We start from the raw sequence: 27,880 nt of genomic DNA on the forward strand, positions 1-27,880 counted from the left end.
GGAGTCTGGGCGGAAGGTTTAAGCAGAAGGACAGAGGCTTGAGATGGGCTCCGGGTAAGTCAGGAAATCTGCCTGTTGAGGGCTGTGTTTGGATGTTGGCTGGGGTTTTAGGGGGAATGAACAGCACAGGGCGGGTAGCGGGCCTTCTCTGCGGCCTGCGTGGGGTGGCCGTCTCTGGGCGATGGCTTCAGGGCCTGTGACCGGCCTCCTCTCTGTGTGGCCCAGGTCTTTAGCGTGTTTCTTGTAAGCAGCGGGATTTCGCGCTTGGGGCTGTGTTCCTTCTTCCCTTAAGAGACTTCCGTTCCTGGACCCCGAGACTTCCGTCCCCTCTTTCTCCGAGGGTTCCATACAACAAATGTTTTAAAGGTAAAAGTCTATTCTCCAGTTGCAATCCAAATGAACTATGCTGTATTTCAGGGTATCCATTCAGATATTAATCATCTGAGAATTTAGAGGGACTCGTAGGGCAAGTTAGGGTGATAGAAAAAAAGTGTATGCACTTAGAAACTGAAGTGTAGCTTTGAGAGATTCCTGAGAGTCAAATCGCCGGAATGGGCTAATTATCCCCTTTAGGGTAGAACTGTAAGTATAATTGATGGCTTTTAGAGCAGTCAGGTGGCAAGGATGTATCATCAGGAGTAGACTGTCCGGGAAAAAGAAAACCCTTAGTTATCCGAAACATTGTCTGTAAAATGGTACCTGTTGGAAAGGTGGAAGGCAGTGTGGGGAAGCTTGAAGATCGGAGTCAATCCAAGTGAGAAATACATCGTGTTATCTATTATCAACTAGTAATGAAAGATTTTATTGTATTTTCGTGACTAGATCCAGACTGCTTGAGTGAAACAAACTTCGGGGACATTCCATTCTTTGTTAACCCCAATGCTTACAGCCTGAAAACAAAATTGGCTTGACATAAGTCAGCCGCGGCAAAGGAAGTGAACTTAGGACCTGACACAAATGCAACAGTCAGGAGAAAGAGCCAGCTTCCCAGGTGTCTTCAGAGAAGGCCAGACCGACAGCTGTGGTCACACATTGCAGTGCTAACAGCAATTCCATGGACTGGAAGTGCTTGTTGATACTTGATCTAGAAAATTGTTTCTCAATCTCTTAAGAGGTGAGGACATGATCTTCAACTTTTAAAAACCATAAAGGCCTTCATGTAAAAATGTGACCCACGAGAGCTGGAGAAACTATACCTGAGCAGAAGTGCAGGAATCCTTGGTATCTGCTTAAATAAGAAAGTGTATTTCTGTGTAGAGTTAAAATTTATAATGAATTTTTCTAATGAATTAATGTGTGCTGTGAATAGGAGTAGTTCATTGGTTATGTTGAATTTTGTTGAGCACTTACTGTGTGCCAGATATAAATCTGAGTAGATACTAGGAAGCAAACTCTTAACATAATCTTTTCCCTTAGTGACCTTATTTAATACAGTTCTGAACTCATTTTTCTTAGGCAGCATGGACATAGGAAAATGCTAGTATGTAGCAAATCAGGGCAGTAATGCTGGGTGGGTGGTGAGGCCCTGTCATCTCTGAAAAAGTGAATATGTTTAACACATTGTTTAATGAGGCAGAGAGAGGGATGCATATTTAATTTTTCTTTCAGGGGCTGGAGTGGTTCAGTGGTTAAAAGCACTTCTGGAGACCCTAAGTTAAGTTCTCAGCATCCACATTAGGCAGTTTACAACCACCTGTAACTCCAACACTAGGGAATCTAACACCGTCTTCTGGTGTTATTTTCTATGAAAATTTTATATGAAATTTTCTTTCCTACTCTAACATTTTGGATTGCTAAGAGAGTCTGAAAAGTAAAACTTTCCTCTGGGTTAACATTATTGGTATTGGATACATGAGATGCTGAAATATATGAGCTGTGTGTGTTATGGCCAGTATGTGGTAAAAAAAGGTTTTTCCTGTTTGATCTGAGACCCTAGATATTACATATAACTTTCTTTTTTTTTAATTGAAAATCTTTATTTTAAGAAACAAAGATAAATGTACAAATTTTAAGCATTTTTGCATAAAAGTATATGAATATATTTTTAAGGTTGTAATTAAGTATTTGTGCATACATATACATACACATGTATATATGCAACAATAATATAGGAAAAAAGGCTATTAATTTGAGGGGATAGGAGAGAAACTGGGAGGGGCTGGAAGGAGGAAAGGAGAATGTGATACAGTTCTATTTTAATTAAAATATATTATTTTTTGTTATTTTTTTTTCTTGAACTTCACACAGTCAGTGACTTGTTTCTGGGGTGTTCAGAGCTTTCTGGGGTTAGTATCCCATTATCAGTGACTGTATATTATGTCTGTTCTTTTGGAACTGGGCTATCTCACTCAGGATGATATTCTCTAGATGCATCCATTTTCTTAAGAATTTTGTTAAGTCATTGTTTCTGATAGCTGAGAAGTACTCCATTGTGTAAATGTACCACAATTTTTGTATCCATTCATCTACTGAAGGACATCTGGGTTCTTTCCAGCTTCTGGCTATTATAAATAAAGCTGCGATGAACATTGTGGTGCATGTATCTTTGTTGTATGTTGGAGCATCTCTGGGGTAAATGCCCAAAAGTGGAATAACTGGGTCTTCAGGTAGTACTATGTCCATTTTTCTGAGAAACTGCCAGACTGATTTCCAGAGTGGTTGTATCAGTTTACACCCCACCAGCAGTGGAGGAGTGTTCCTCTTTCTCAACATCCTCACCAGCATCTATTGTCATCTGAGTTTTGGATCTTGGCCAATCTGACTGGTATGAGGTGGAATCTCAGGGTTGTTTTGATTTGCATTTCCCTGATGGCTAAGGATGTTAAGCACTTCCTTAGATGTTTCTCAGCCATTCGATATTCCTCGGTTGAGAACTTTTTGTTTAACTCTGTACCCCATTTTTTAATAGGGTTGTTTGATTCTCTGGTGTCTAGCTTTTTGAGTTCTTTGTATACCTTGGATATTGCCTCTATCTGATGTGGGGTTGGTAAAGATCATTTCCCACTCTGTTGGCTGCCATTTTGTTTTCTTGACAGTGTCTTTAGCCTTACAGAAACTTTGCAATCTCATTAAGTCCCATTTATCAATCTTTGACCTTAGAGCTCGAGCCATTGGTGTTCTGTTTAGGAAATTTTCTCCTGTGCCTATGAGTTCTAAGGTTTTTCCCTACTTTCTCATCTAATAGTTTCAGTGTACCTGGTTTAATGTAGAGATCTTTGATCATGGATTGGAAGGATCAACATTTTAAAAATGGCCATCTTACCAAAAGCAACCTACAGATTCAATGCAATCCCCATCAAAATTCCAACCCAGTTCTTCATTGAGTTGGAAAGAGCAATGCACAATTTCATCTGGAATAACAAAAGACCTAGAATAGCGAAATCCATCCTCAACAACAAGAAAACATCTGTGGGAATCACTATCCCTGACCTCAAGCTATATTACAAGGCAATTGTGCTGAAAACTGCATGGTACTGGTACAGAAATAGGCACATGGATCAATGGAATAGAATAGAAGATCCAGAAATGAGCCCTCACGTATATGGTCACCTGATTTTTGACAAAGGTGCTGTAAACATTTAATGGAAAAAGGACAGCCTATTCAACAAATGGTGTTGGTCCAATTGGCACTCAGCATGCAGAAGAATGAAAATAAACCCTTTCTTATCTCCTTGTACAAAGCTCAAGTGCAAGTGGATCAAGGAGATCTTTCCATTTTCTGAGATCTTCCTCGATTTCCTTCTTTGGAGGTTTGAAGTTCTTGTCATACAGGTTCTTCACTTGCTTAGTTAGAGTTACACCAAGGTATTTCATAGTTTTTGTGACTATTGTGAAGGGTATCTTTTCCCTAATTTCTTTCTCTACATGTTTGTCCTTTGAATATAGGAAGGCTACTGATTTGTTTGAGTTAATTTTATATCCAGCCACTTTGCTGAACTTGTTTATCAGCTGTAGGAGTTCTCTGGTGGAATTTGTGGGGTTGCTTAAGTACACTATCATGTCATCTGCAAATAGTGATGTTTTTACTTCTTCCTTTCCAATTTGTATCCCTTTGATTTTCTTTTGCTGTCTAATTGCTCTGGTCAGGACTTCCAATACTATGTTGAATAGGTGGGGGAGAGTGGACAGCCTTGTCGAATTCCTGATTTTAGTGGGATTGCTTCAAGTTTCCCACCATTAAGTTTGATGTTGGCTGTTGGTTTGCTGTATATTGCTTTTATTATGTTTAGGTATGGGCCTTGGATTCCTGTTCTTTCCAAGACTTTTAACATGAAGGGGTGTTGAATTTTGTCAAATGCTTTCTCAGCAGCTAGTGAGATGACCATGTGTTTTTTTTCCTTTGAGTCTGTTTATATGGTAGATTACATTGATGGATTTCCTTATATTAAACCATCCCTCCGAATGGATACAAAAATTGTGGTACATATACACAATGGAATACTACTCTGCCACCAGAAACAATGACTTAACCAAATTCTTAAGAAAATGGCTGCATCTAGAGAATATCATCCTGAGTGAGATAACCCAGTCACAAAAGAACAGACATAATATGCAGTCACTGATAGTGGGATGCTAACCCCAGAGGCTTGCACTCCCCCAGAAACAACTCACAGACTGTATGAAGTCCAAGAAATAAAGAAAACAAAACAAAACAAAAAAAAATATTTACAAAACAAGAAAACTTTAACTATTTCCATGTTATATTTTGTTTTACATGTACTTTAGCTCATTGTAACTATTAAGTTTTCAAGGCATACAATCAAACCTTGAAAAAAATCAAGTACTGACTAAAAAAATATATTCATATAGTTTTATGTAAAAATTATGTGAAAATCTGAAAAAAAAGTACTGACAAAAAATGTATAATTTTAAGCAAAAAATGTTTAAAATCTGTACATTTATCTTTGTTTTGTAAAATAAAATTGTTTTATAAAAAAGAAAAAACAAATACTACTTGTGTAGTAGATTTTTAAAATGGTTTTTATCAGAGTTAACCATGTGAAATTAAAGGATTTTAACCAAAAAAAAAAAAAAAAAAAAAAAAAAATCCATCCCAGGGATAAAGCCTACTTGATCATGGTGAATGATCATTTTGATGTGTTCTTGGATTCGGTTTGCAAGGATTTTGTTGAGTATTTTTGCATCAATGTTCATAAGTGAGATTGGTCTAAAGTTCTCTTTCCTTGTAGGGTCTTTGTGTGATTTAGGAACGAGGGTTATTGTAGCCTCAAAAAAATGAGTTAGGTAGTGTTCCATCTGATTCTATTTTGTGGAATAGTTTGGAGAGTATTGGTATTATGTCGTCAATAAATGTCTGATAAAACTCTGCACTGAACCCATCTGGACCTGGGCTTTTTTTTGGTTGGGAGGCTTTTGATGACTGCTTCTATTTCTTTAGGTGTCATGGAATTATTTAGATGGTTTACCCGGTCCTGGTTTAACTTTGGTATCTTGTATCTGTCTAGGAATTAATTCATCCATTTCCTCCAGATTTTCCAGCTTTGTTGAGTATAGGCTTTTGTAGTAGGATCTGATGATTTCTTGAATTTCCTCAGTTTCAGTCATTATTTCTCCACTTTCCTCTCTGATTTTGTTAATTTGGATACTCTCTCTTTGCCCTCTAGTTAGTCTGGCTAAGAGTTCATCAATCTTGTTTATTTTCTCAAAGAACCAGCTCTTGGTTTTGTTGATTCTTTGAATGGTTCTTTTTGTTTCTATTTGGTCTATTTCTGCCCTAAGTTTGATTATTTCTTGCCGTCTACTCCTCTTGGGTGTATCTGCTTCCTTTTGTTCTAGAGCTTTCAACTGTGCTGTCAGGTTGCTAGTGTATGCTGATCTGAAAGGATGCATGGGAGTATTTCAATCTTCTTATATTGATTGAGCCTCATTCTGTGTCCTATTATGTGGTCAATTTTCGAGAAGGTGCTGTGAGGTGCTGAGAAGAAGGTGTATTCTTTTGTTTTAGGATGATATGTTCTGTAGATATCTATTAATTCCAGGTGGTTCATAGTCTCTGATAGTTTTACAATGTCCTTGTTCAGTTTCTGTTTCCATGATCTGTCTATTGATGAGAGTGGTGTATTAAAGTCTCCCACTATTATTGTGTGGGGTAAAATGGTTTTTTTTTTTTTTTTTTTTTTGAGCTTTAGTAGGGTTTCTTTTATGAATATGGTGCTTTTTGTATTTGGAGCATATATGTTAAGGTTTGAGAGTTCCTCCTGACAGATTTCCCCTGTAATGAGTAAAAAGTGTCCTTCCTTATCTTTTTTGATAACTTTTGGTTGAAAATCTACTTTATTTGATATTAGAATGGCCACTCCAGCTTGCTTCTTGGGGCCATTTGTTTGGAAGGTTTTTTCCCAACCTTTTACTCTGAGATAATGTCTGTCTCTGTCTCTGAGATGAGTTTCCTGTATGCAGCAAAATGCTGGGTTTTGTTTATGTATCCAGTCTGATAGCCTATATCTTTTTATTGGGGAGTTGAGTCTATTTATGTTAACAGATATCAAGGAATAGTGGTTGCTGTTTCCTGCTATTATTGCTTTTGTAGGTTGAATTGTGCCTGTGTATCTTTCTTCTTTTGATTTTCTTGCTTAGGAGTTTTCTTGTTTTTACTATGAGGTGGTTCCCCTCATTGTATTGGGTTTTCCACCTATAATTTGTTGTAGTGCTGGGTTTGTGGTCATATATTGTGTGAATTTAGTTTTGTCTTGGAATATCTTCGTCTCGCCATCTATGGTGATTGATAGTTTTGCTGGACATAGCAGCTTGGGCTGGCACTTGTGCTCTCTAAGGGTCTGCATGATGTCTGTCCAGGGTCTTCTAGTTTTCATAGTCTCTGTTGAGAAATCGGGTGTGATTCTGATTGGTCTGCCTTTATATGTTACCTGACCTTTTTCCCTTACTACTTTTAGTATTCTTTCTTTGCTTTGGGCACTTGGTGTTTTGACTATTATGTGTCGGGAGGAATTTCTTTTCTGGTCCAACCTATTTGGAGTTCTGTAGGCTTCTTTTATGCTCGTGGTCATCTCATTCTTAAGGGTAGAGAAGTTTTCTTCCAGGATTTTGTTGAAGATATTTACTTTACCTCTTAGTTAATATTCTTCACCCTCTTCTATTCCTATTATCCTTAGGTTTGTTCTTCTCATTGTGTCCTGGATCTCCTGGACATTTTGGGTTAGGAGCTTTTTGTTTTTTGCATCTTCTCTGACTGTTTTGTCTATATTTTCAATGTTGTCTTCGGCCCCCGTGATTCTCTTTTCCATCTCTTGTAGTCTGTTGGAAATGCTTGCATCTGTTACTCCTGATTTCTTTTTTTAGGATTTCTACTTCTAGGGTTGTCTCTTTTAGTGTTTTCTTTATTGTGTCCATTTCCGTTTTAAGTTCCTTCTTCCATTCCTTCATCTCTTTTGGTTCTGTTTTCTTCTAGTTCTTTGAGTGTTTTTCTTGTTTCTTCTTTAAAAGCTTCTAATTCTTTATGTTTTTCCTTCCATTCTTGTTTAAGGATCTCTATCATCATCTTGAGGTAGGATTTCGGGTCTGAGTCTTCTTTTTCTGGAGTGTTTGGCATTCCGCAGTTTGTTGTGATGGCAGAGCTGGGTTCTGATGTTGCCAAGTTGTCTTGGTTTCCCTGGGGTACGTTCTTTCTCTTTCCTCTTGCCATCTTGTTGTTAGTGACTGGTTTTCGCCTTTCCCTTGTACCTGGCCTGTACCCCTGGATCTCCGCTGTTCCTGGTGGTAGATGGTTCGAGCACCTGTTGTGCACCCAAAAGCCGCCAGCTGGGAACAGAGGGCCTGATGCTGGGTTCCTGGGTCCCTGGATCAAGCCGGGCAGGTGCGCACTTTCCACTAAGATCTCTTTGCCCCCTGGCTAGTCGGAACCCATTCTCTCCCCGTTCTCACCAGGCCTGTGTCTCTGGGTCTCCGCTCTTCCTGGTGGCAGATGGTCCGAGCACCTGTTGTGCATCCAAAAGCCGCCGGCTGGGAACCATAACTTTGTTTCTATGAACTAGCATGTGCTGACTTCCCAGCAACTTACTTACAAAACGAACTGTAGAATGTCACATTTATAATTGGGCATATACTAACAGGCAGTCTGCCTGTTGTTAAATTAGAGAACACTAAATTTGAACCTATTGAATCTGCCCTAATTCTATGTAATGTATGCAATGTGATTTTTCCTATGTTGGTCCTTTGAGACAGGGTTTCATATAGTTCATACTAGCGTTAAACACCTAACATGAGAATGACTTTGGAATGACCTGTCTCCACCTCGATAGGATTGAGATTACAGGCCTATGTACCTCTATGTTTTTTTGAGACAGTCTTACTATATAGCCTTGGCTATCTTAGAACTATGAAATCCAAACTGGCCTTGAATTCACAAATCTGTGTCTTGGGTACTAGGATTAAAGGCATGTGCTACCTTCCTGACCTACAAAGTGATTTTTATGAATTTTCATGCAGTATACACACACACACACACACACACACACATATGTATATTGTGAAGTGCTTTTTTACTCATTTTATACATAATCTGTCTTTTATTTGTAGCTCTATAAAATTTTATTGAATCTGCAGATTAATAGAGGATCAACAGTCTCAATCTACATGAGCAGATCTGAGTATCTGGGAACTTTATTCTTAAGAATAAATGTTTTCTCCATATTGAACCTTATTTCATAATTTTAAATATGAAACACAATATTCATCAAGACACTGGCAAAAAAAGAAGTTATCAGTTGTTGGGTAGTACATACCATATACTGGCTGGATTGTTCTTCAGTAAATTGTTAATGAGTTGAAATAGGAATATTTATTGAATTAAGATGTATACAAGTTGAAAGTATGGAGTCAAGGACTACCTTGAGTTTAATGAATTGAATTTAATGTCCTTGGTTTATGCTGGTGAGTAGGTGTGTCCTTTAGAGGCCCTCATGATGACCTAGGCTTTGTGCTTTCTTTTAATTCTGTGGTGCTTACCACCACACAGTTCTGGGAAATTGGTTTAAATTGTGGTTAAGAAAAAAATTCCTTCCTAAGATATGTACAACCTTATTTCTTCTCCACAGCATTTCTCTGGTTGTATCTGGCTGTCTTTGCTGAGAGGGAGTGCTAGAATTGTTCCATCATGCCCACCGTGGTGGTAATGGATGTATCCCTGTCCATGACCCGACCTGTGTCTGTCGAGGGGTCTGAAGAATACCAGCGGAAGCACCTGGCTGCCCATGGCCTGACCATGCTATTTGAACACATGGCCACAAACTACAAGCTTGAATTTACAGCGCTGGTAGTGTTTTCATCACTATGGGAGCTGATGGTCCCCTTTACAAGAGATTACAACACTCTGCAGGTACCATAGGAATCAGCTATTATAGATATATTTTGATGGAACTCAAATTAACTAGGAGAAAAACAGTTTTATGATTGTTTACTGATTTTTAGAACTTAGAATTGTTTCATAAGTGTGTAGGTATAAAATCTATAACAAAACAAGATTCACAAGGTCTTAACTTTCCTCTGGCAGAGCCGTAAGATAAGGATGTTGTCTTATTTTCCTCTCTTGGTTTTCTGGAATCTGAAGATAGTGCTTCTTATGCTAAAATCCAGCATCTTTATGTTTAAACTTCACTTCCTTTTGCTTTTCCATATAACTTAAGAAACTGAAAAATAACCCATCCTTATTTTTTTAATCATATTATAAAAATTTTAAATTCTGTTTATTCTGACAAATAACTGAGTTACAAACATCAAGATACACTTTTAAAATCTTGATCAGTAGGTATTGTCTTCCAGGCTTTTCTGTGGTATGCTAAATAATTTACTTTCTGGCATCTTTAAATTATCGATGTTTCCAAGAATGCTTAGCTTAGTACCTTCCCCCAACCCCCAGCCCCCAGTGATTAGTCAGTATTTGTGGAGTTAAACTGAACAATTTAAATGAAGGTTAGGCAAGTTAGGAAACAAGGATAAATTTAACTTAAATTTAAAAACTATATATAGGAAAGGAGCTAGAGAAGTGACTCAGCAGCTAAGAGTACCTAAGAGCACTTACTGCTCTTGCAGAGGGATAGGATTCTGTTCCCAGCACCCAAATAGTAGCTTACATATAAGTGTTTGTAACCCAGCTCCAGGAAATTGAAACCTTTTCTGATCTCTAAGGGCTCCTGCATGTACATAGTGCATATATATGCACACACAGGCATACTAAGTACTTTAGAAATATATATGTATGGAAAACATTTGTGTTAAGACATTCCTTATTTTACCCTCCTCCCCTTTTTTTCTTCTAAATGTACTAGATCCCCTTAGGGGGGTTTGGGACAGAATCTTGCTGTGGAACCTAGGCAAACCTTCCATTCTTAATCTTCCTCAGCCTCTGGAGTACTGGCATTACAGGCACATACCAGCATGCTTGGCTTTCACGAACTTTCTTATAAGTGATTATTATGCTTAAAGATTCTGACATTCCAGAGTTTTGAAATCTGGAGAATTGCTGTATAGAACTAGAAGGTCACAGTTAAGACTGACTGCTTTTCCAGAGGTCACTCATATACATAAAATAAGTAAATAAATCTTTAAAAAAAGAAGAAGAAAAGAAGAAAGCTAATTTAATTGTTCCTTATAGTTGAGAAAAATCTCTCACTGTCTTTAAAAAATCTGCTTTGGGGCTCTCAGAGGCTCAATGCCCCCTTTGTAGCATATGTACTTTGATAATTTTGTGTTTTCTAATAACAAAGCGAACAGTAAGCACTTGTATTTTTTATTCAACAGGAAGCACTAAGTAACATGGATGATTATGACAAAACCTGCTTGGAGTCTGCATTAGTTGGTGTCTGCAATATTGTCCAGCAAGAATGGGGTGGAGCAATCCCTTGCCAGGTAAAGAAAGACTCTCAGTACCTAAGCTAAGACACAACTACTAAGTGCTTCAGCATTCCACAAACTGTATTTTATACTGTTCATCTTTTGAACACAGCACCAAATGCTTGGGCTATAACACAGTGACAGAGCACCTGCCTAGTAGGCACAAGGTGCCAGGTTCAATCCCCAGTACTGGAAAAAAGAAAAGAGAGAGAAAGAAAATAATATACGAAAAAGGCACCTGATCACTCTAATTCTTCATTATACTAATTTAATCTGAGTTATGCTAATATGCACATGACCCAGCAAGATTATGCCTCAAAGAAAACATCTTTCTAGTAAATTGACATACTACAATGTAGTTTGTAGAAGAGACAAAGGCTCGTGGTGGAGTTTTAAGAACTGCACTCCTTCATTACTTCAGTGTACAATTGATTTAGCAAACTTCTGTCTCAATCCTAAATTGTGTGGAATTGGGGAGAGAAACTCACTTGCTTCTTTGATGGAGTCTATAATGGCTCCTTATCAGTATCAAATCAAAGCAGAGTAGCAACAACAAAGGGAGTTAGATGTGTATAAACAGATCTTTGAGAAGTGGTAGCATAATTAGAAGAGGTAAACACTGCTAGCAGGAAAATTATAGCAGTCTGCCGTTTCCATGTGTTGAGGCTTTGCAGGATTCTAACCACTCAACTGCAGTTACAGTATGATACACACCATTGCATAGTAAATGAATGAGCATGACCTTTGCCTTATTTACAAAACTAGGGTACAGCCTTTGGGCCTGATTGCCCCAGAATGTGATATATGACTTTTTATTTGAAGGGCAAATCAAAATTTAGTATCAGTGGCCTCATTAGTATGATTGCCTTTCTTCCTTTAAATGTTCAAAGGTAGACTTTAAAGCACAGTTAGAGCTGAGTGTGGTGGTATACACCTCTATTCCCAGCACACAGGAGGTAGAGGCAGTCAGATCTTTGTAAGTTAGAGGCCAGCCAGCCTGGTCTACTGTGAGTTCTAGGCCAGCCAGAGCTTAAAAGTGAGAACCTGTCTTTTAAAAACAAAACTAATAATAATAATAATAATAATAAAATAAATGAAAATGTGTACATTTTAGATACACAGTTCATTGACTTCACAGTGCATATACATATAACACCACTTCGATTATGATATATTTCCAACAGACCTCCCATCCCAGGTTCAGGAAACCTTGAGGAAGAGGCTAAAGAAAGAAAGAGCTAGAGGATGTGAGAGGAGTGCTGTGAAATGCTGTGTTCTGGACAGGACACACCATCCCTCTCACGAATTCCCAGTAATTGTAGCCTCTGCATAAGATCAAGCCATAGATTTCCAGTGGATCAAGGAAGGGCTCATGAAGCCTGATCCCTAGCTGATGAGACACTGGCAATTGATGACTTCTGAAGGAAGGAAAGTAATTTTTCCCTGGTAGTGCATCCCTTTGGAGATTACTAGGCTCCAGGGGTTGACCCCACACTCATGAATAAGGGCACCATTAATTGTACTCAATAGGTGATTTTAAAATACAGAGAGGAGAGGGAGGAAATAAAGTGGAGAATATTTTGGGGGTAGCCTGGGGAGAAATGGATAAGGGAAGTAGGGAGAATGGATATGATCAAAAACATTTATATAGCTGAACTTCTCATAGAATAAAAGATGCTCTATATGTGTATAAAACATCAAATGTGTCCATCACCCCACAGAACCTCCCCATACTTTTTCCTGACAAGACTAGAGCTCCTTCAAGTGTATAACATTAATCAGAAATAACTAAAAAGGGAAAAAAAATTAATGTACAATCCTCCTGTCTTTATATCCAGGTTGTTCTGGTGACTGATGGCTGTCTTGGCATTGGCAGAGGGTCACTGCGACACTCCTTAGCTACTCAGAATCAAAGAAGTGAGAGCAACAGGTTTCCACTCCCCTTCCCATTCCCATCTAAGTTGTATGTCATGTGCATGGCAAACTTGGAGGAGGTAATACTTTTTTTACTTAGCTCTTTCTAGTTTGATTAACCAAATTTTAGGACTTGTTCTCTTTGTTGATCCATTTGCTAATGCTTTTTTTTATGTATGCCATAATATTGTCTTCACCGATTTCAACTGAGGCTGATTACAGTTTTAAAAAACTCAACATGCTCATTCAGAGGTTCCCAACTTAGGAACATAGCTGGGATTGTCTTTCTTCCTGCTGATAGGTAGTGGAGGATCCAGGTATTCTTTTTGGTGTTGTATCCCTTATTTGAGAATTCTTGTATTTTTGGTTGTGAGTCTAGCCTTCAATGGCTGAGCCCCATCTCTCCAGCCCTTATTTGGGACTTCTTTTTTTTTTTTAAAGAATTGTTTATTTATTATATATAAGTACACTGTAGCTTTCTTCAGACACACCAGAAGAGGGCATCAGATCTTATTACAGATGGTTGTGAGCCACCATATGGTTGCTGGGATTTGAACTCAGGACCTCTGGAAGAGCAGTCAGTGCTCTTAACCACTGAGCCATCTCTCCAGCCCTATTTGAGAATTCTTATATGTATTGCAGCATAAATGCTGAAAGAGTATGTGTACTTTAATTGTTTTGGTAAAATAATGTTACTGTTAGTATGATTTATTAAAATGCTAGACTGCCTAGTTTTTTAATTTAAGAAATTTGACTTTTCTCTACTTCAATTTTCTTTTTGTTGTAAGGTATAAATAAGAGGCAAATAGATCTCTGAGTATGAAGCCAGCCCAGTCTTCATAGCACATTGCAGGCTATTGCAGGCCAGCCAGAACTATATAGCAAAACCCTGTCTCAGAAGAATATAGGTGACAGTTTTCCCATGCAGTATTAGAAAGTTCTTGCTGGGAAGCGGCTGGCTAAGCTTCTGTCTGATGTGGTGCCACCACCTTCCATTCTTTATTTCTTCACTCTTTAGCCTTGAATCAAATTGTAGTTAGTTATCTCTCTGTTGTTTTCTGTTAAGAATACCATTTCAGTCATTTCCTGCTGGTGTTACGATGATAGTATTCTTGGTGTGGTGATCTGTGCCATTTAAAGGGTCCCCCTCCTTCTTTCTCTGTAGCTTCAGAGCACTGATTCCTTGGAATGCCTTGAACGACTCATAGACTTAAATAATGGTGAAGGGCAAATTTTTACTATCGATGGCCCCCTGTGTTTGAAAAATGTGCAGTCTATGTTTGGGTGAGTATATGTGTAAAGCCTTCCACCTTGATATTTAATTCAGAGTATAGTTTGACAGTCAGGAAGACTACCTATTTTATTATTACTGATTGTGTGATTCAGTTTTCCCCAAGAGCCCATCTCTCAGATAAAATGATTGAAAGCAGTAGGTTTAAGAGTTCACTCGTCTTCTAATTAAGTATGACTGAGCCTGAAAAACTGACTCCCTTATATTGCTCAGTGCTGTCTAAGGTTAAATTGTTTGGGCCTTCTCCAAATTGAAATCTTATCATAAAATGTCAGCTTGTATTCTGTGGCCCAAATGTTCAGGTGTAGTCTTAGAATCAATGGGAAGCAATAACAGAATTCATATCTTTAAAGATTTCTTGTATATGTGTCCTGTCTCTGCTCTGTAACATCCTCTAGAAAGCTGATAGATCTGGCATATACACCTTTCCATGCTGTTCTCAAGTGTGGCCACCTAACAGCTGATGTACAAGTCTTCCCCAGGCCAGAACCTTTTGTTATAGATGAAGAAATTGATCCCATCCCTAAAGTCATTAACACAGGTAACTTTTTCGAAACTTCCTTCTTGATTTTTCTGTTATCTTTAACTTACTTAAGAGGTGACAGGTTACTGTTTTGTTTTTATGGGGTTTTTTTGGTGAGATTTTCAGATTGACTTAAAATGGCTAGGTCTTCAGTCTAGTGTTCTCCCAGCTGAGCTATTTGAGCCACCTGAGATGATTCTTGGTAAAGATTCTGAGATTAATTAGCATCATACCTAACGTATATGAGGAGCTGTCTTCTAGACTTGGGTCTGTGACTTTTGGACTGTGACCCTGGAAGTTAGTTGCTTCTTTCAGTCCTAATGACTACATGTGGGGAATGAACCAGCCAGTGGCTAAGCTCTTAGTTCTGGTAGACTGAACCATTTTACCCTGCTTCTTGTTTTATGACTAAAATAAAATTCGTTTTGCATCCTACTGCTTTTATCTACTCAGCTGAGAGCTGTCAGCAGTTAGATAGATGCTCAGCTAGGGAGGTGCTGACAGCAGGCCTGCAGGGAGGGACATACCCTGCTATATCACTGGAGTAGTCACTTGTGGTACACAGCATTATTCTGGGATTTTGAAATTGTTTTGCTAATATTACTGTGCTTCCAAATATATTTAGAAGAAAAATTGAAAAACAACTCAACAAATACTGTTAGAGATTTCCTTCTTTGAAGAATAGTGAATAAGTCTATTTTCTTTACAATTTTTAATATTTTTAAAGTTTTGTGTTAGTTACTTACTTAATCCAACATTTTATTAAAAATTGAGTTTAACTTTAGTTTTTTACTTTATGTTTGAGACAGGGTCTCACTAGAAGGCTCTTGCTGGCCTGGAACTCTTACCAGTTTTGCCTCCCAGGCCCTGGGATTAAAGGTGTGCGTACCACACCCACACAGGAACTTTAAGGTTTTTAGGAAATGCTTTTGGGCTGAAGCATAGCTGCTGTTGTTTTATATAGAATGTTTGTCTTTCTCAAGTAAAGATTCTTTTTTAGTATAAATGTGGTATATACATCAGAGTATGCAGGTACATGCAGAGGCCAGAGGAAGACAGTCATTCCCTGCCTTATCGCCTTAAGACAGGCTTTCGATAAACTAGAAGCTCCCATTTCATTGACTTTGATAGTTAACCTGCAGTCTCCCAGGACTCCTGTCAATATCCCCCAAGCCTGGAGTTACAGGCGTGGGAGTTATGCTCTGCTTTTTGTGAAGTACTGGAGATTCTAATGGTAGTCCACGTATTCAAGCATTCTTAACCACTATGCAATCTTCACACTCCAAAGGAATGTTCTTAAAATGGTGGCTCAACTTCCCAAAGGCTGAATGAGGTTGTTGTAGGTACTTCCTTTTAACACATTCTGTGCAGGACCTTACTGCCCTTAATTATACAGAGGAATTTGACCTTTAAGCTATTGCCTTGACTAAGGTCCTAGCCTTATAAAAATTAATTTTACCAAGTTTTGTTATAAAACTTGAATTCATTAAATAAGTTATTATAGCTTGAGCTACTTAAAATGAAAATTATCTATGATCCTTAAAAAAGTTTAACAATTTTCCTAGTTATCATATTTGAAATTTTTGCCTTGAAACAGTGTTTTTAGAATCTATAACTCATAGATAATAATGCATTTTGCCTATTGTGAATACTTCTGTATTGATTCCTCACTTACAGATTTGGAAATAGTGGGCTTTATTGACATAGCTGATATCTCCAGCCCCCCAGTTTTGTCCAGGCATCTGGTCTTGCCCATAGCACTTAACAAAGGTGAGTTCTCTTCTTACCCCTTTGATTTACATGGAGCATTTTGTTCTCTGAAGTCATTCTGCAGTGTCAGATGGTAAGCTGGCCCACTGGATTTCTTTCTTTCTTTCTCTCTCTCTCTCTCTCTCTCTCTCTCTCTCTCTCTCTCTCTTTCAAGGAATTATTTATTTTAAGTATGTGAGTATACTGTATCTCTTCAGACACACCAGAAGAGGGCATCGGATCCTATTATAGATTGTTATGAACCACCGTATGGTTTCTGGATTTGAACTCAGGACTCTGGAAGAACAGTCAGTGCTCTTAACTACTGAGCCATCTCTCCAGCCCCCTGAATTGGATTTCAGAAATTGAATGTTGCCTCAGATCCCAGAATAGATAACATACTGCCTTACACTGTAGAAACTTTTGACATGTTACATTGTGTCTGTGGATTCATGGTGGAAGACCTCTTCGGAGGTGACAGCTTTGGGATCCCTACCCAGAGCTTTCCTAAGAGGAACAAACTGAGAAAAAAAATGGTTCCAACCATGTTGTGAATACAAAATGTGATTGAATGCATTGTGACTCCTACTGGTAAGACTTCACTGCAGGGGGCTGGAGAGATGGCTCAGCAGTTAAGAGCACTGACTGTTCTTCCAGAGTCCTGAGTTCAATTCCCAGCAACCACATGGTGGCTCACAACTGTCTATAATGGGGATCTGACGCCCTCTTCTGGTGTTTCTGAAAACAGCTACAGTGTACTCATATAAATATAATAATAAATAAATCTTAAAAAAAAAAAACAAAAAACAAAAAACTTCACTGCAGACTCATTAGGAACTGTGAAGTTATATCCCCAAATTCAACATCTCTCTGAAGTATGCCAACTCTAGCTGTTTGAAATGTTCATTTTCTGTGTTCTAAGCTGACCATCTACCTCATATTTACCAGTTCTCTTCAGGAAATATGTGTAGCAGGTCAAACATCCCCTCCTGTGTCATATATGTTCTGTGAATGCTTTACTATGAGAGCTGGAGTAAGGACATCTCATGAGCACTTAGTCACATATTCACAGCTAGAATCATTTTAATATTCTTTTTTTTGTATGTTTTTTGAGACAAGGTCTCACTCAATATTGTAGTCTGGCCTCAAATTCAGTCTCCCCAATGATTGGATTACAGGCATGAGCCACCATGCCCAGTTCATATGCAAAATCTTGATACTCATGTACAGCAGCTTTTTGGGATCATTGTGTTTATAAACTTATGTTCTCAGAGAACAACCAGATTGCCCTATCAGATCCTAGACATATTCTATATGCCTGTATAATTGCTAAGACAGACAGTAAGCAAAGTATTGGGGGCAATACTTTGGGGGAACTAATATTACAGGGAACTATTAGTACAGGACTAAGAAAGGAAAGCAGAACAGGGCAGTGTTGTAGCGTGCATTGAATACCAAGCTATAGGGGAAGATTCCTCCTACAGATGTTTTTAGAGGAAAGTTAACTAAGAAGATTCACCTACAGCAGTGTATGGGAGACCCTGGAGTTGGGAACTTTAGCCAAGAAGCTTGTAGAAGAACCACTGTGTACTTTGAACTTGTTTCTCCAGTGTGAGGCCTGTCAGCTTAGACCACACCTGACACTTCTGTGTCTGATTCTGTTTAGATTGGTACTTCAAGCCTCTAATGGCATCTCACTGAATTTTCTACAGGAATGCTACAAAATTGTTTTTATATACAACTCCCCTGGGCTGAAATTCATAAGCCATAGACTTCTATTTAGATAGTTAGAGTTAAGAAATGAGCTCAACAGACCCATGGTTCCAGCTGCATATGTAACAGAGGATGACCTTGTGTGGCATCTATGGGAGAAGTCCTTGTTCCTGTCAAGGCTCGGTGTCTCAGTATAGGGGAATGCCAGGGCAGGGAGGTGGGAGGGGGAGTACTCTCATAGAAGCAGGGGAAGAAGGGGATGTGATAGGGGGTTTCTAGAGGGGAAACCAGAAAAGGGGATAACATTTGAAATGTAAATTTTAGAAAATCCAATAAAAGAAAGAAATATAAATATAACCTGACCAAAAAAAAAAAAAAAGGAAGGAAGAGCTCAGTAGTAAGGCATTATATATCTATCAAGTCTAAAGACTTAACTTTGATACCTAGTACTCCCCTGTTTGTTTGTTTGTTTTTTAAACAGGCTGGGAAAATCTAGATGGGGTCCTAAGAGCTTGTAATCTCAACACTAAAGAGGCAGAAATAAGAGGAGCTCTGAGGCTCACTGGCCAGCCTTTCTAGCCTGGTTGGTAGGCTCCAAGCAAACCTGCTCAAGAACCTGTTCAAAGTGAATGCATATTCAAAAATAACACTTGAGATTGTCTTCTGGCCTCCATATACATGTGCACATTCATTTTTTAAAAAGAAAAAAACAAAAAAGAGGGTTTCTTTTCTCTGTGAATCAACCCTGGATGTCCTGGAACTTACTTTGTAAACCAAACTGGCTTCAAACTTTCGGAGATCTGCCTACCTTTGCCTCCCAAGTGCTAGGATTAAAGGCATGTACCACCACACCAGGCCCAAGTGGTGTCTTTTCAAAATATATTTGCAGAGTTTGTATTGCCACCACTATCATCCATTTCAGAACCTTCTCATCATCTACCAACAGGAAGCCTATTAATTATGGATCCTAACATCCCTTCTCTCTGTAAGCTGCCTCTTTTGTATGTTTCATATACATGGATTAATATATTATTTGGAAGGTTTTTATATGGCCATTGAGTAGAAAACTGTGCTTTTGCACCTTGTTATAATGTTCCTTTGCAGGTCCATGCAATGAGATAGTTAAGAATTTAGATTTTGTAGCTAATATGCTAACCTGTTTTACAGAAGGTGACGAGGTGGGTGCTGGCATCACTGATGACAATGAAGATGAGAATTCAGCCAATCAGATTGCTGGCAAAATACCCAACTTCTGTGTCCTGCTCCATGGCAGCCTAAAGGTGGAAGGAATGGTGGCACTTGTCCAACTAGGGTAGGAAGGGTTCGTTTGTATTGGCTGACCCAGAGAGAACTAACTACACGGGGAAGCATTTCACAGACTTAAGGAAAGACATGGAAAGATCCTGGTCACCTTTTCCTTTTCTGCCATGCCCTTCCCATTCCATTACCTTTAGTTCTTAGTTATCCCACAAAGTAAGTGGGAAACAATCCTTTTAACTGCATTCATTTAATGGTATATATCTTCTCTTTTGTCAGTCATATTTAGAGAGACAATTTTGCAGTAAGTCCCAAACTACTCTCACACACATGATCCACCTGTCTCAGGCTCTAAAGTGCTGGGATTAAAGCTATACCAAAAAGTTTTCCTCTTTTTAAATCTTGCATGGGTGCTGAGAGCCAAACCCTGGTCCTCTGAAAAATGGATAAGTACCTTTCATAGTGACCTGCTCTGTTTCTGGGCACCCACGTTACTAGCCGCTGCTTGTTAGCTCATGCCACCCCAACACTGCACAGAGGAGGAGACTGAAGCCTTGAGAGACAGGTAATGGCCCAAGATCACAAAGATAGCAAACTGAAGAGCCAGAGTTCTTAACCTGTATGCTTAATCCAGAACTCATGCTGCCGCTCTGTCAAGTTCCTTCCCTGTGTGAAAAGAAAGAACTAGCTTTTCTATTTTCTGTAGTTGTGAAACCTGCAAAGCTATCTGCTTCTCTTCCTGTAACACCTATTGTTGGAAAAGAGGACAGTGCCTTCTGGCCATGACCTGGCTTTGCCAGATATAAAAGATCAAGGAGTTAGGATTAATACAGGAAACATATTTCCATTTCTGCTGGAATGAAAATTCCAAAAAGAATAGCTTTTCCTTTCTTTTTTAGATTTATTTTATTTTTAATTGTGTATATGTTCAGGTGAAAGCAAGGTGTCCATGGAGACCTGGAACTAGAATTACAGATGATGTGATCTTCTGGTCTTCTGTAAAATGGACAAGTTACTTCCATAGCAGCCTGATGTTTCCTGGCACTCATGCTTCCACTGACTCTTACTGTGGGGCTCTCCCCTGGTCCTTTCAGAAGCTTGGGGCAGAGTGTTCCCTACTGTCGTGCAGACTTTGTCTCTGGTGTTGCTGCTGTCACTCCAGGATGCAGCAGGAGAGACCTGAGGGCTTCACCTTCTATTGTTGGACTCCTAGGCTCCTATCTCCTGTGCTTTCATGGTTCTTCTCTCTTTTAAACCATTTTCAGTGTGCACACATTTTCAGACACACACACACACACACACACACACACACACACATACTCATACACTCTCGTATATATACACACACATACTCAAACTCACAAACTCTCATATATATACACATACACAAACACACAAAGTTTTGTCTAATATGTATCCCAGAGTTGGAAATATTATGTTTACTTTCAAGTTTAAAATTTAACTTTGGTGAGAGTACTATGCCTGACCTAAAACTTAATACTGCATCTCCAGAAAAGCAGAACCTAGACTTCTAAAACTTGACGGTCCTAGGCTTAACATTCTGATCATCCATCTTCTCTCCATCTAGTCCTGAATGGCATGGTATGCTCTACTCCCAAGCTGACAGCAAGAAGAAATCAAACCTCATGATGTCTCTTTTTGAGCCTGGCCCAGAACCTCTCCCGTGGCTTGGGAAAATGGCACAGTTGGGGCCCATTTCAGGTATAACCTAGACAGATTTTACTTTTTTGACCTTGTTATCTCTCTGCTTCTGTGAAGGTCTTTGAGTGTTATTGGAGCACTCCTGAGCTCTCTGCTGCTGGGTGCATACATGGAGGCCCTCAGCGTGTTTAAGGCTTCAACTCCGCTTTCTCAGCTCAGGGAAAACAAGCATTTATATTGAGTGAAGTAAGCATAGTGTCATCCATGTGTTCCTGTTGTGCAGTCATCTTCTTTTGGCACCATTTTCCCCTCACTTCACTGACAGTGCAGCTGTTTCTAGTCTGGCTTTTCTATCTCTTGTCACCATTGTGATCAGTGGGGCAGCTGGAGTTCATCCACCTGTAGCATTGGGAACTTAAGGCAAACCTTGTTCCATCTCCATGAATCAGGAAGTAGAGAGTTGAGCTGGTGGAATTGGCTTGTAACCCTCAACTCCAATCCCCATAGAGCCCATTTCTGGGTATTCACCCTGTCCAAAAGGTTCTCCACAGGACATTTCCCATTCAGATTTTAACAGGAAGTATGTAAAGTGCATGATAGTGTAGGTATATAATTGCAGGTGTTGTCTTTTTTCCCTCTTACCTCAGTTTCCAGAATGTCCTTTGATTTCTCCTGTTGTTTGTGCTTTGTCTTTATGTTTCTTCAGCTATAGTGAGTTCAGACTCCCAGATCTGGGCCTTGAGTCTCACCTGGTTTCCCCGCACATTTGCATGTTACATACATCTCAGTTCTCAGCTGCACTGTATTGTCTCCCACTACTCACTGCTTAGACTGCTTCTGCTCACTCTGCTATTCCTTTTGTTTGGAACCTTTGTCCTTAGCCTCCAACTCTGTACTCACCATTACCCTTGGCCCAGTTGAGTCCATTTCCACTTCAGAGCTGTCTGCATCTATCCTGTGCCCTGTGAATGACAGAGCTGAAGTTTTCAAAGTCTAATAGGGAGTAGACTCAACAGAGTGCATGAAGTCAGGTCACAGACAGGAAGGATCACAGGTGATCAGATAGCTGCCTGTGACTCAGGAAGATCTTCCAGAGCAGAAGCACACCAGCTTAATTTTGAAGTTTGCTAAGATGATGAAGGAAGAAAGAGCTAGGAAAGCAAACAACCACCTGTTGGAAGGGAAGATGAAGCTGGAGCACTCTAAACACAGCAGGAAGGGCGGATAGTAGGTTAGAGACAGGCTGAATAAGAGCAGAAAAGACCTGCTCTGAAATGACTGTTCTGCAGATACTGGAAGCCACAGCTGAGAATGATGATAGCTCTTTCTGGCTATTATGACAGCACTCAGGATAGCAGGTAGGAGATTGTGTGCTGGTGTCCCTAATCCAGGTACGAGATAAAAATAAAATTTGCATGATAGGGTCTAGCAATGCATGAAGTCCTGGGTTCCACCCTCAGCACTACATATGTCCAGGTGTGGTGGTGCGTTTGCACCTGCAATTCCAGGGATCTGCATACTAAAAAACTGCAGTAGCTAAGGAGTTTGGCTATATAAAATAATTGTGTGTGTGTTGAAACAAGGTCTTACACTGCAACTCAATTTTTTTTCCTGCTTTGTGTGACTCCACAGTTAACTAGCCACATAAAATTATTTAAATTTAAAATTAGGGCTGGAGAGATGGCTCAGTGGTTAAGAGCACTGACTGTTCTTCCAGAGATCCTGAGTTCAATTCCCAGCAACCACATGGCGGCTCACAACCATCTGTAATGGGATCTAATGCCCTCTGCTGGTATGTCTGAGCACAGCTACAGTGTACATTATATGTAATAAATAAATAAATCTTAAAATTAAGGCACATATAAAGTTGAGTTCAGATGTAGTAGATGTTTCTTGTATCATAGAAAATTTGGGTGAATGGTTCTGGGCTAAAATACAGATCTGTGTGTATGATGTAGCTCTAAAGTTTTACTAGTACATATATTTGGTTTGCCTTCTTTGGCCTTTATGTAAAACTAATGTGAAGCTGGTTCCTTTTAGGACACTATGCTGGTTTTCACTTTGCTAGGTTCCTGTGGATTGTTTAATCTCCTATTTCCCTATTTCCATGACTTACTATGGAGAACAGGTTCTCCAGAACAGGTTCTCTAATGTAATTTTCTGTTAATGATGGAGTGATTAAAAAGCTAATCACCTAATTGGAAATATAATTGTGTTTGCTAAGTGTCACTTTCAAAATTGTCTTTTTCTTTAAGATGCTAAAGAAAACCCTTATGGGGAGGATGACAACAAAAGCCCATTCCCCCTGCAGCCCAAAAACAAACGAAGCTATGCCCAGAATGTGACTGTCTGGATCAAGCCCAGTGGCCTGCAGGTATACAGTGCTTGTAGTGCTTCGCTGAGGGCTGAAGGGAGTGTTTGATTTGATTGTTTCGTTTACTTCTAATGTTGACCCTTATTTTCTAAAAGGACATGAGAGGGCCTACAGTGAGACACATATACAACACAATCATTTTTTTTACAAAATTTAGAGCAATAAAAAAACCAGAGGAAAAATGGAAACAATTGTGTCTGGAACTGGCTATATAAACCAGGCTAGTGTTAAACTCATAAACATCGCTCAGCCTCTGCCTCCTGAGTGCTGGGATTAAAGGGTTCACTACCAAACCTGGCTGTTATTGTTTTATTGTTTTGGGGGTTTGGGTGGGGGTAGAAAGGTAAATATTAAATTTACCATTGCAGCCATTTAAAAATGTACAGGTTGAACCCTGTTTATGTTAGTGAATGATCGTTGGCATTATCTAGTTCTAGACAAGAAAGCCTTGTATGCTTAATCACTGAACCGCCTCTCCATCCCTATTTTAAGTTGAATTTTTTTTTAAATGTCCTGTGAGCTAAGGGTTCAACTTTATTCTTCTGTATTTATTCAGTTACACTTTTCCTATTAATGGTCTAGCCATAGATATGTGGGTATCCTGAGTCTATTTCTATGAGACAGTAACTAGTTTAATACCATCAAGTTTTTTAAAAAGAGAACAATGCTGTAGCCATTGTGGAGAACACTGATAGCATCTCAGGAGTCTTCATGTTGACACTAAGTCTTTAAACACTTAAAGCTACTCATTTGCTTTTTTTTTTTCTCCACAACCACAAATTCTAATGTTGAATTGTTTTTTATGCTTCATAGACAGATGTACAGAAGATCTTAAGAAATGCAAGGAAGCTCCCTGAAAAAACACAGACATTCTATAAGGTGAGACCTAGGTGATGTGCCATCAGTAGTGTGTAGAAGTATGAATGGGCACAGCAATTACATACAGTAAGGTATCCAATCAGAAGTGGCTGGCTAGGCTGTTTCTCCCTCACAATCCAGTTGAAGTGCGTCAGTGATCCAGTTCTGTGCAGAAGGTTGCTGTGAGAGGCTCAGGCAAGCAGCTCAAAAGGGCCATGAATCTCAGCACATCCTCACCACTCCTGTGGGTATTAGTGTTAACCAGGAAAGCCCTGCATGTGATTCCTAGTGAGTGTCACAGAAAACAACAGAAGCTGCCTCCAGCAATAACTAGTTAGCACTTAGTGTAAGGGAATGGATGTGCTTTATTATTTTTTTTCTTACAACTTTATTTTTAAAGAAGAAAGATACATGTACAGATTTTAAAAAGCATTTTGGCATAAAACTATATGATTATTTTTGTCAGTACTTGATTTCTTTTTAAAGGTTTGATAGTATGCATTGAAATCTTACTAGTTACCATAAGCATAAAGTACATGTAAAACAAAACATAACATGGCAATAGTCAGAGTTTTCTTGGTGTGTATAGATTAAACATAATAATTTTTAAATACCATAAATTGCCACAAGGCTATCTTCTTAGCTCTTGAATTATTAATGATTTATGGTCTAGGTGTACCCCACTCTGAGTGGGTGCTATATACTTGGGTTTTTTTTTGTTTTGTTTTTGTTGTTGTTTGTTTGTTTTCTACAGAGGACTGAGGCTTCTACTTTTTGGCCTTTCTTTTTTTGAGCTTCATATGATCTGTGAGTTGTTTCTTGGATGTTCAGAGATTTCTGGGGCTAGTATCCAATTATTAGTGACTGCATATTATGTCTTTTCTTTTGTGATTGGGTTACCTCACTCAGGATGATATTCTCTAGATACATCCATTTTCCTAGGAATTTCATAAAGTCATTGTTTCTAGTACCTGAGTAGTACTCCATTGTGTAAATATACCACAATTTTTGTATCCATTCATCTACTGAAGGACATCTGGGTTCTTTCCAGCTTCTGGCTATTATAAATAAGGCTGATATAGAGCACGTGTCCTTATTGTATGTTGGAACATCTTTAGGGTATATGCCCAGAAGTAGAATAGATGTGCTTTGTAATCATGCCTAACTAATCTAGAACCACACTGGTTCTAGAGAGTCCCAAGTGACAAGGGATGAAGTAAAGTGGAGACATTAAGGTTCACTTTTTTTATTTTTTTAAGATTTATTTTATGTACGTGAGTACACTGTAGTTGTCTTCAGACACACCAAAAGAGGGCATCGGAACCCATTACAAATGGTTGTGAGCCACCATGTTGTTGCTGGGAACTGAACTCGGGCCCCCTGGAAGAGCAGTCAGTGCTCTTAACCACTGAGTCATCTCTTCAGCCCCACTTTTTGTTTTTTTAAGACAGGCTCTCACTAGCTTAGCTTGTAGCTTGCTATGTAGATCAGGCTGGCCTGGCTGGATTCACTGTTTACCCCCTTGTCCTTTTGGAGTTTGGCTGAATTAGATTAAGTGCAGTGTGAAGTGGGCATTAGCCTATTAATTTTAAAGTACAGTATATGGGGCTAGAGAGATGGCTCATTCAGAAGTTAAAGAGCACTTTTTAAGAGGACCTGGGTTCAATTCCCAATGGCTCACAACCATCTGTAACACTGGTTCCAAAGGATCTGACCCTCTGAAGGCAGCAGGTATGCACATGGTACACACAGGTATTTGTGTTCAAAACACCTATACACATACAAAAGTAAATAAAATTCACCCTCAAATTAGCATCTCTTCTAGAGAGCACACCTTCTTTGTCTGAATGTCATTACCTTTATCACTGTTGTCTAAATCTAGTTACTAGCAATCTGGGAAAATTGGACAAAATACAGTTTTAATCAAAGTTTGACCAGAAAGCTTCTAAGGTAGCCAGACCCCCAAACTCTGTATCTACCTAAGCCCTTGACTTGGGCATAGCTGCAGCCCATCTCTGCAGTTTCTACACATGCTTGCTGATGTTCTGTTGAGGAAAGCATGCTTGAACTGTATAAGGTGATTGCTTATCTTTCCTCATACATTATAATCAGCTTCATGTCTGAGAATTAGAAAGGGCCTGACAACTAGCTGCTTCAATTCCTCAAGTGGATGAGGAAGAGTTTCTTCTCTGTATAAACAAGGCCTCTGAGAGCCCAGTAGCCACCCAGCTTGCCCACAATGTGCCTGAGAGGTTGATGGGGTGCTTTCTCTGCTGTCCCCTCCAGATGTGTTCACTGTCACTCCATGTCTAATCAGAGAAACACCAGGCTGAAGCCAACATCTGGAGCCAGCCTTTTGCATGCCTGACTAAGAGAGAGAAACTAGTCCCCAGAGTCAGTATAAATGCTGTATGCAAGGTGCTTGCTGACTAATCTAGCTGCTGAGCATGCTGCAGACATCTCTTGCCAGTTGCACATCCCACTGTCCTCCCTGATTATTGTGTTTAAAAAAAAAATGCATCCTAAGTGAGGGTCAAAGAGAACTAACTGACTCTAAGGGGAGTGCTTGGAAACTGTGTAAAAAGAACTATCCATGTGTTTCAGGAGCTCAACAGGTTACGAAAAGCTGCCTTAGCCTTTGGTTTCCTGGACCTGCTTAAAGGGGTAGCCGACATGCTGGAGAGGGAGTGCACCCTGCTGCCAGACACAGCCCACCCAGACGCAGCATTCCAGCTCACCCACGCAGCCCAGCAGCTCAAGCTGGCCAGCACTGGCACCTCTGAGTATGCTGCATATGATCACAACATCACACCCCTGCACACGGACTTCTCAGGGAGCAGCACAGAAAGAATGTGACGCTGAGCTCTGCAGCTTTCATTGATGTTCTTTTGTCTGAAAGTAATTTATAGTTAAAACCTTCTCCAGTTTCTTCAGCTCTGAATAGCCACCCAAAGACCTTCAGCTCTCTCGGATACAGCATTTGCCCATTTGAATGTTTCTACTGCAATCTGAGAAAGGACTGAAGGGTGGCTGTCTGGGGCTCAGTCTTTAGGTCCAGAAACAGCGTTTGTTCCATAATAGGCACAGCTCCTGAGAAGCTTGGACTGGCCTTCCAGCATCTACAAAGTGACTTTTCATATCTCAATTATAAGGACATTCTTAAACTTCTGTGTTTGGAATAAGCAATCCAGACGTCTAGAACTTGTCTATGTACAAACCTGATGCCATTGAGTGTGAATTTTTTTCTTAGAACTTGTTAAAATACAAGTGGTGATGCGCAGGTGTATCTCAAGGTACAGACTTTTTAGACTGTAACCACAATATGTGTAAAATCACTCCTGTTCATGTTTTTAAATGAAAATTAAATATTTGATTTTCTATAAAATGATTGCACTTAGAAACAAATGGTGTTTTGATCTATCTTCTCCCTTAACTATATAATGCAGCTTCCAAAATGTCAGACTCCTAAGAACCAATGTTCTTGGGTCCCATAGAACTCCCTAGTTTCTGACAGTGATCAAGCTTTGTACCTCAGCCAGGTCCTCCCAGATTTTGTCTGCACAGTACTAACCCAGCTGCTTCAGCACTCCCTTAGGCTTCCACCAGAGTCATTGTGCCTGAACAAAGCACTTTATCCATTTGAAAATCATGAGATTAAATAATCTTTACT

The 27,880-nt window shown here is 39.3% G+C and overlaps 1 protein-coding gene across 2 annotated transcripts; it reads left to right on the forward strand.

Annotated features, from left to right (window-relative positions):
- INTS14 (integrator complex subunit 14) lies at nucleotides 1–27,603 on the forward strand. 2 transcript variants are annotated; one of them, XM_080929920.1, is made up of 12 exons: nucleotides 1–54; nucleotides 9,075–9,355; nucleotides 10,777–10,884; nucleotides 12,708–12,863; nucleotides 13,949–14,067; nucleotides 14,473–14,615; nucleotides 16,275–16,367; nucleotides 19,227–19,371; nucleotides 20,905–21,038; nucleotides 23,234–23,352; nucleotides 24,166–24,231; nucleotides 26,815–27,603. In XM_080929920.1, the coding sequence occupies exons 2-12, from the start codon at nucleotides 9,134–9,136 to the stop codon at nucleotides 27,064–27,066; spliced, it is 1,557 nt and encodes a 518-aa protein (XP_080786046.1). In that variant the 5' UTR covers nucleotides 1–54; nucleotides 9,075–9,133; the 3' UTR covers nucleotides 27,067–27,603. The 2 variants fall into 2 exon arrangements, with proteins under 2 accessions (XP_080786046.1, XP_080786047.1); XM_080929921.1 differs by lacking the exon at nucleotides 1–54 and adding an exon at nucleotides 233–366.
- Nucleotides 27,604–27,880: the final 277 nt, after the last annotated feature.

Source organism: Micromys minutus (assembly GCF_963924665.1).
Source record: "Micromys minutus genome assembly, chromosome: 16".
NCBI classification, from domain to species: Eukaryota; Metazoa; Chordata; class Mammalia; order Rodentia; family Muridae; genus Micromys; species Micromys minutus.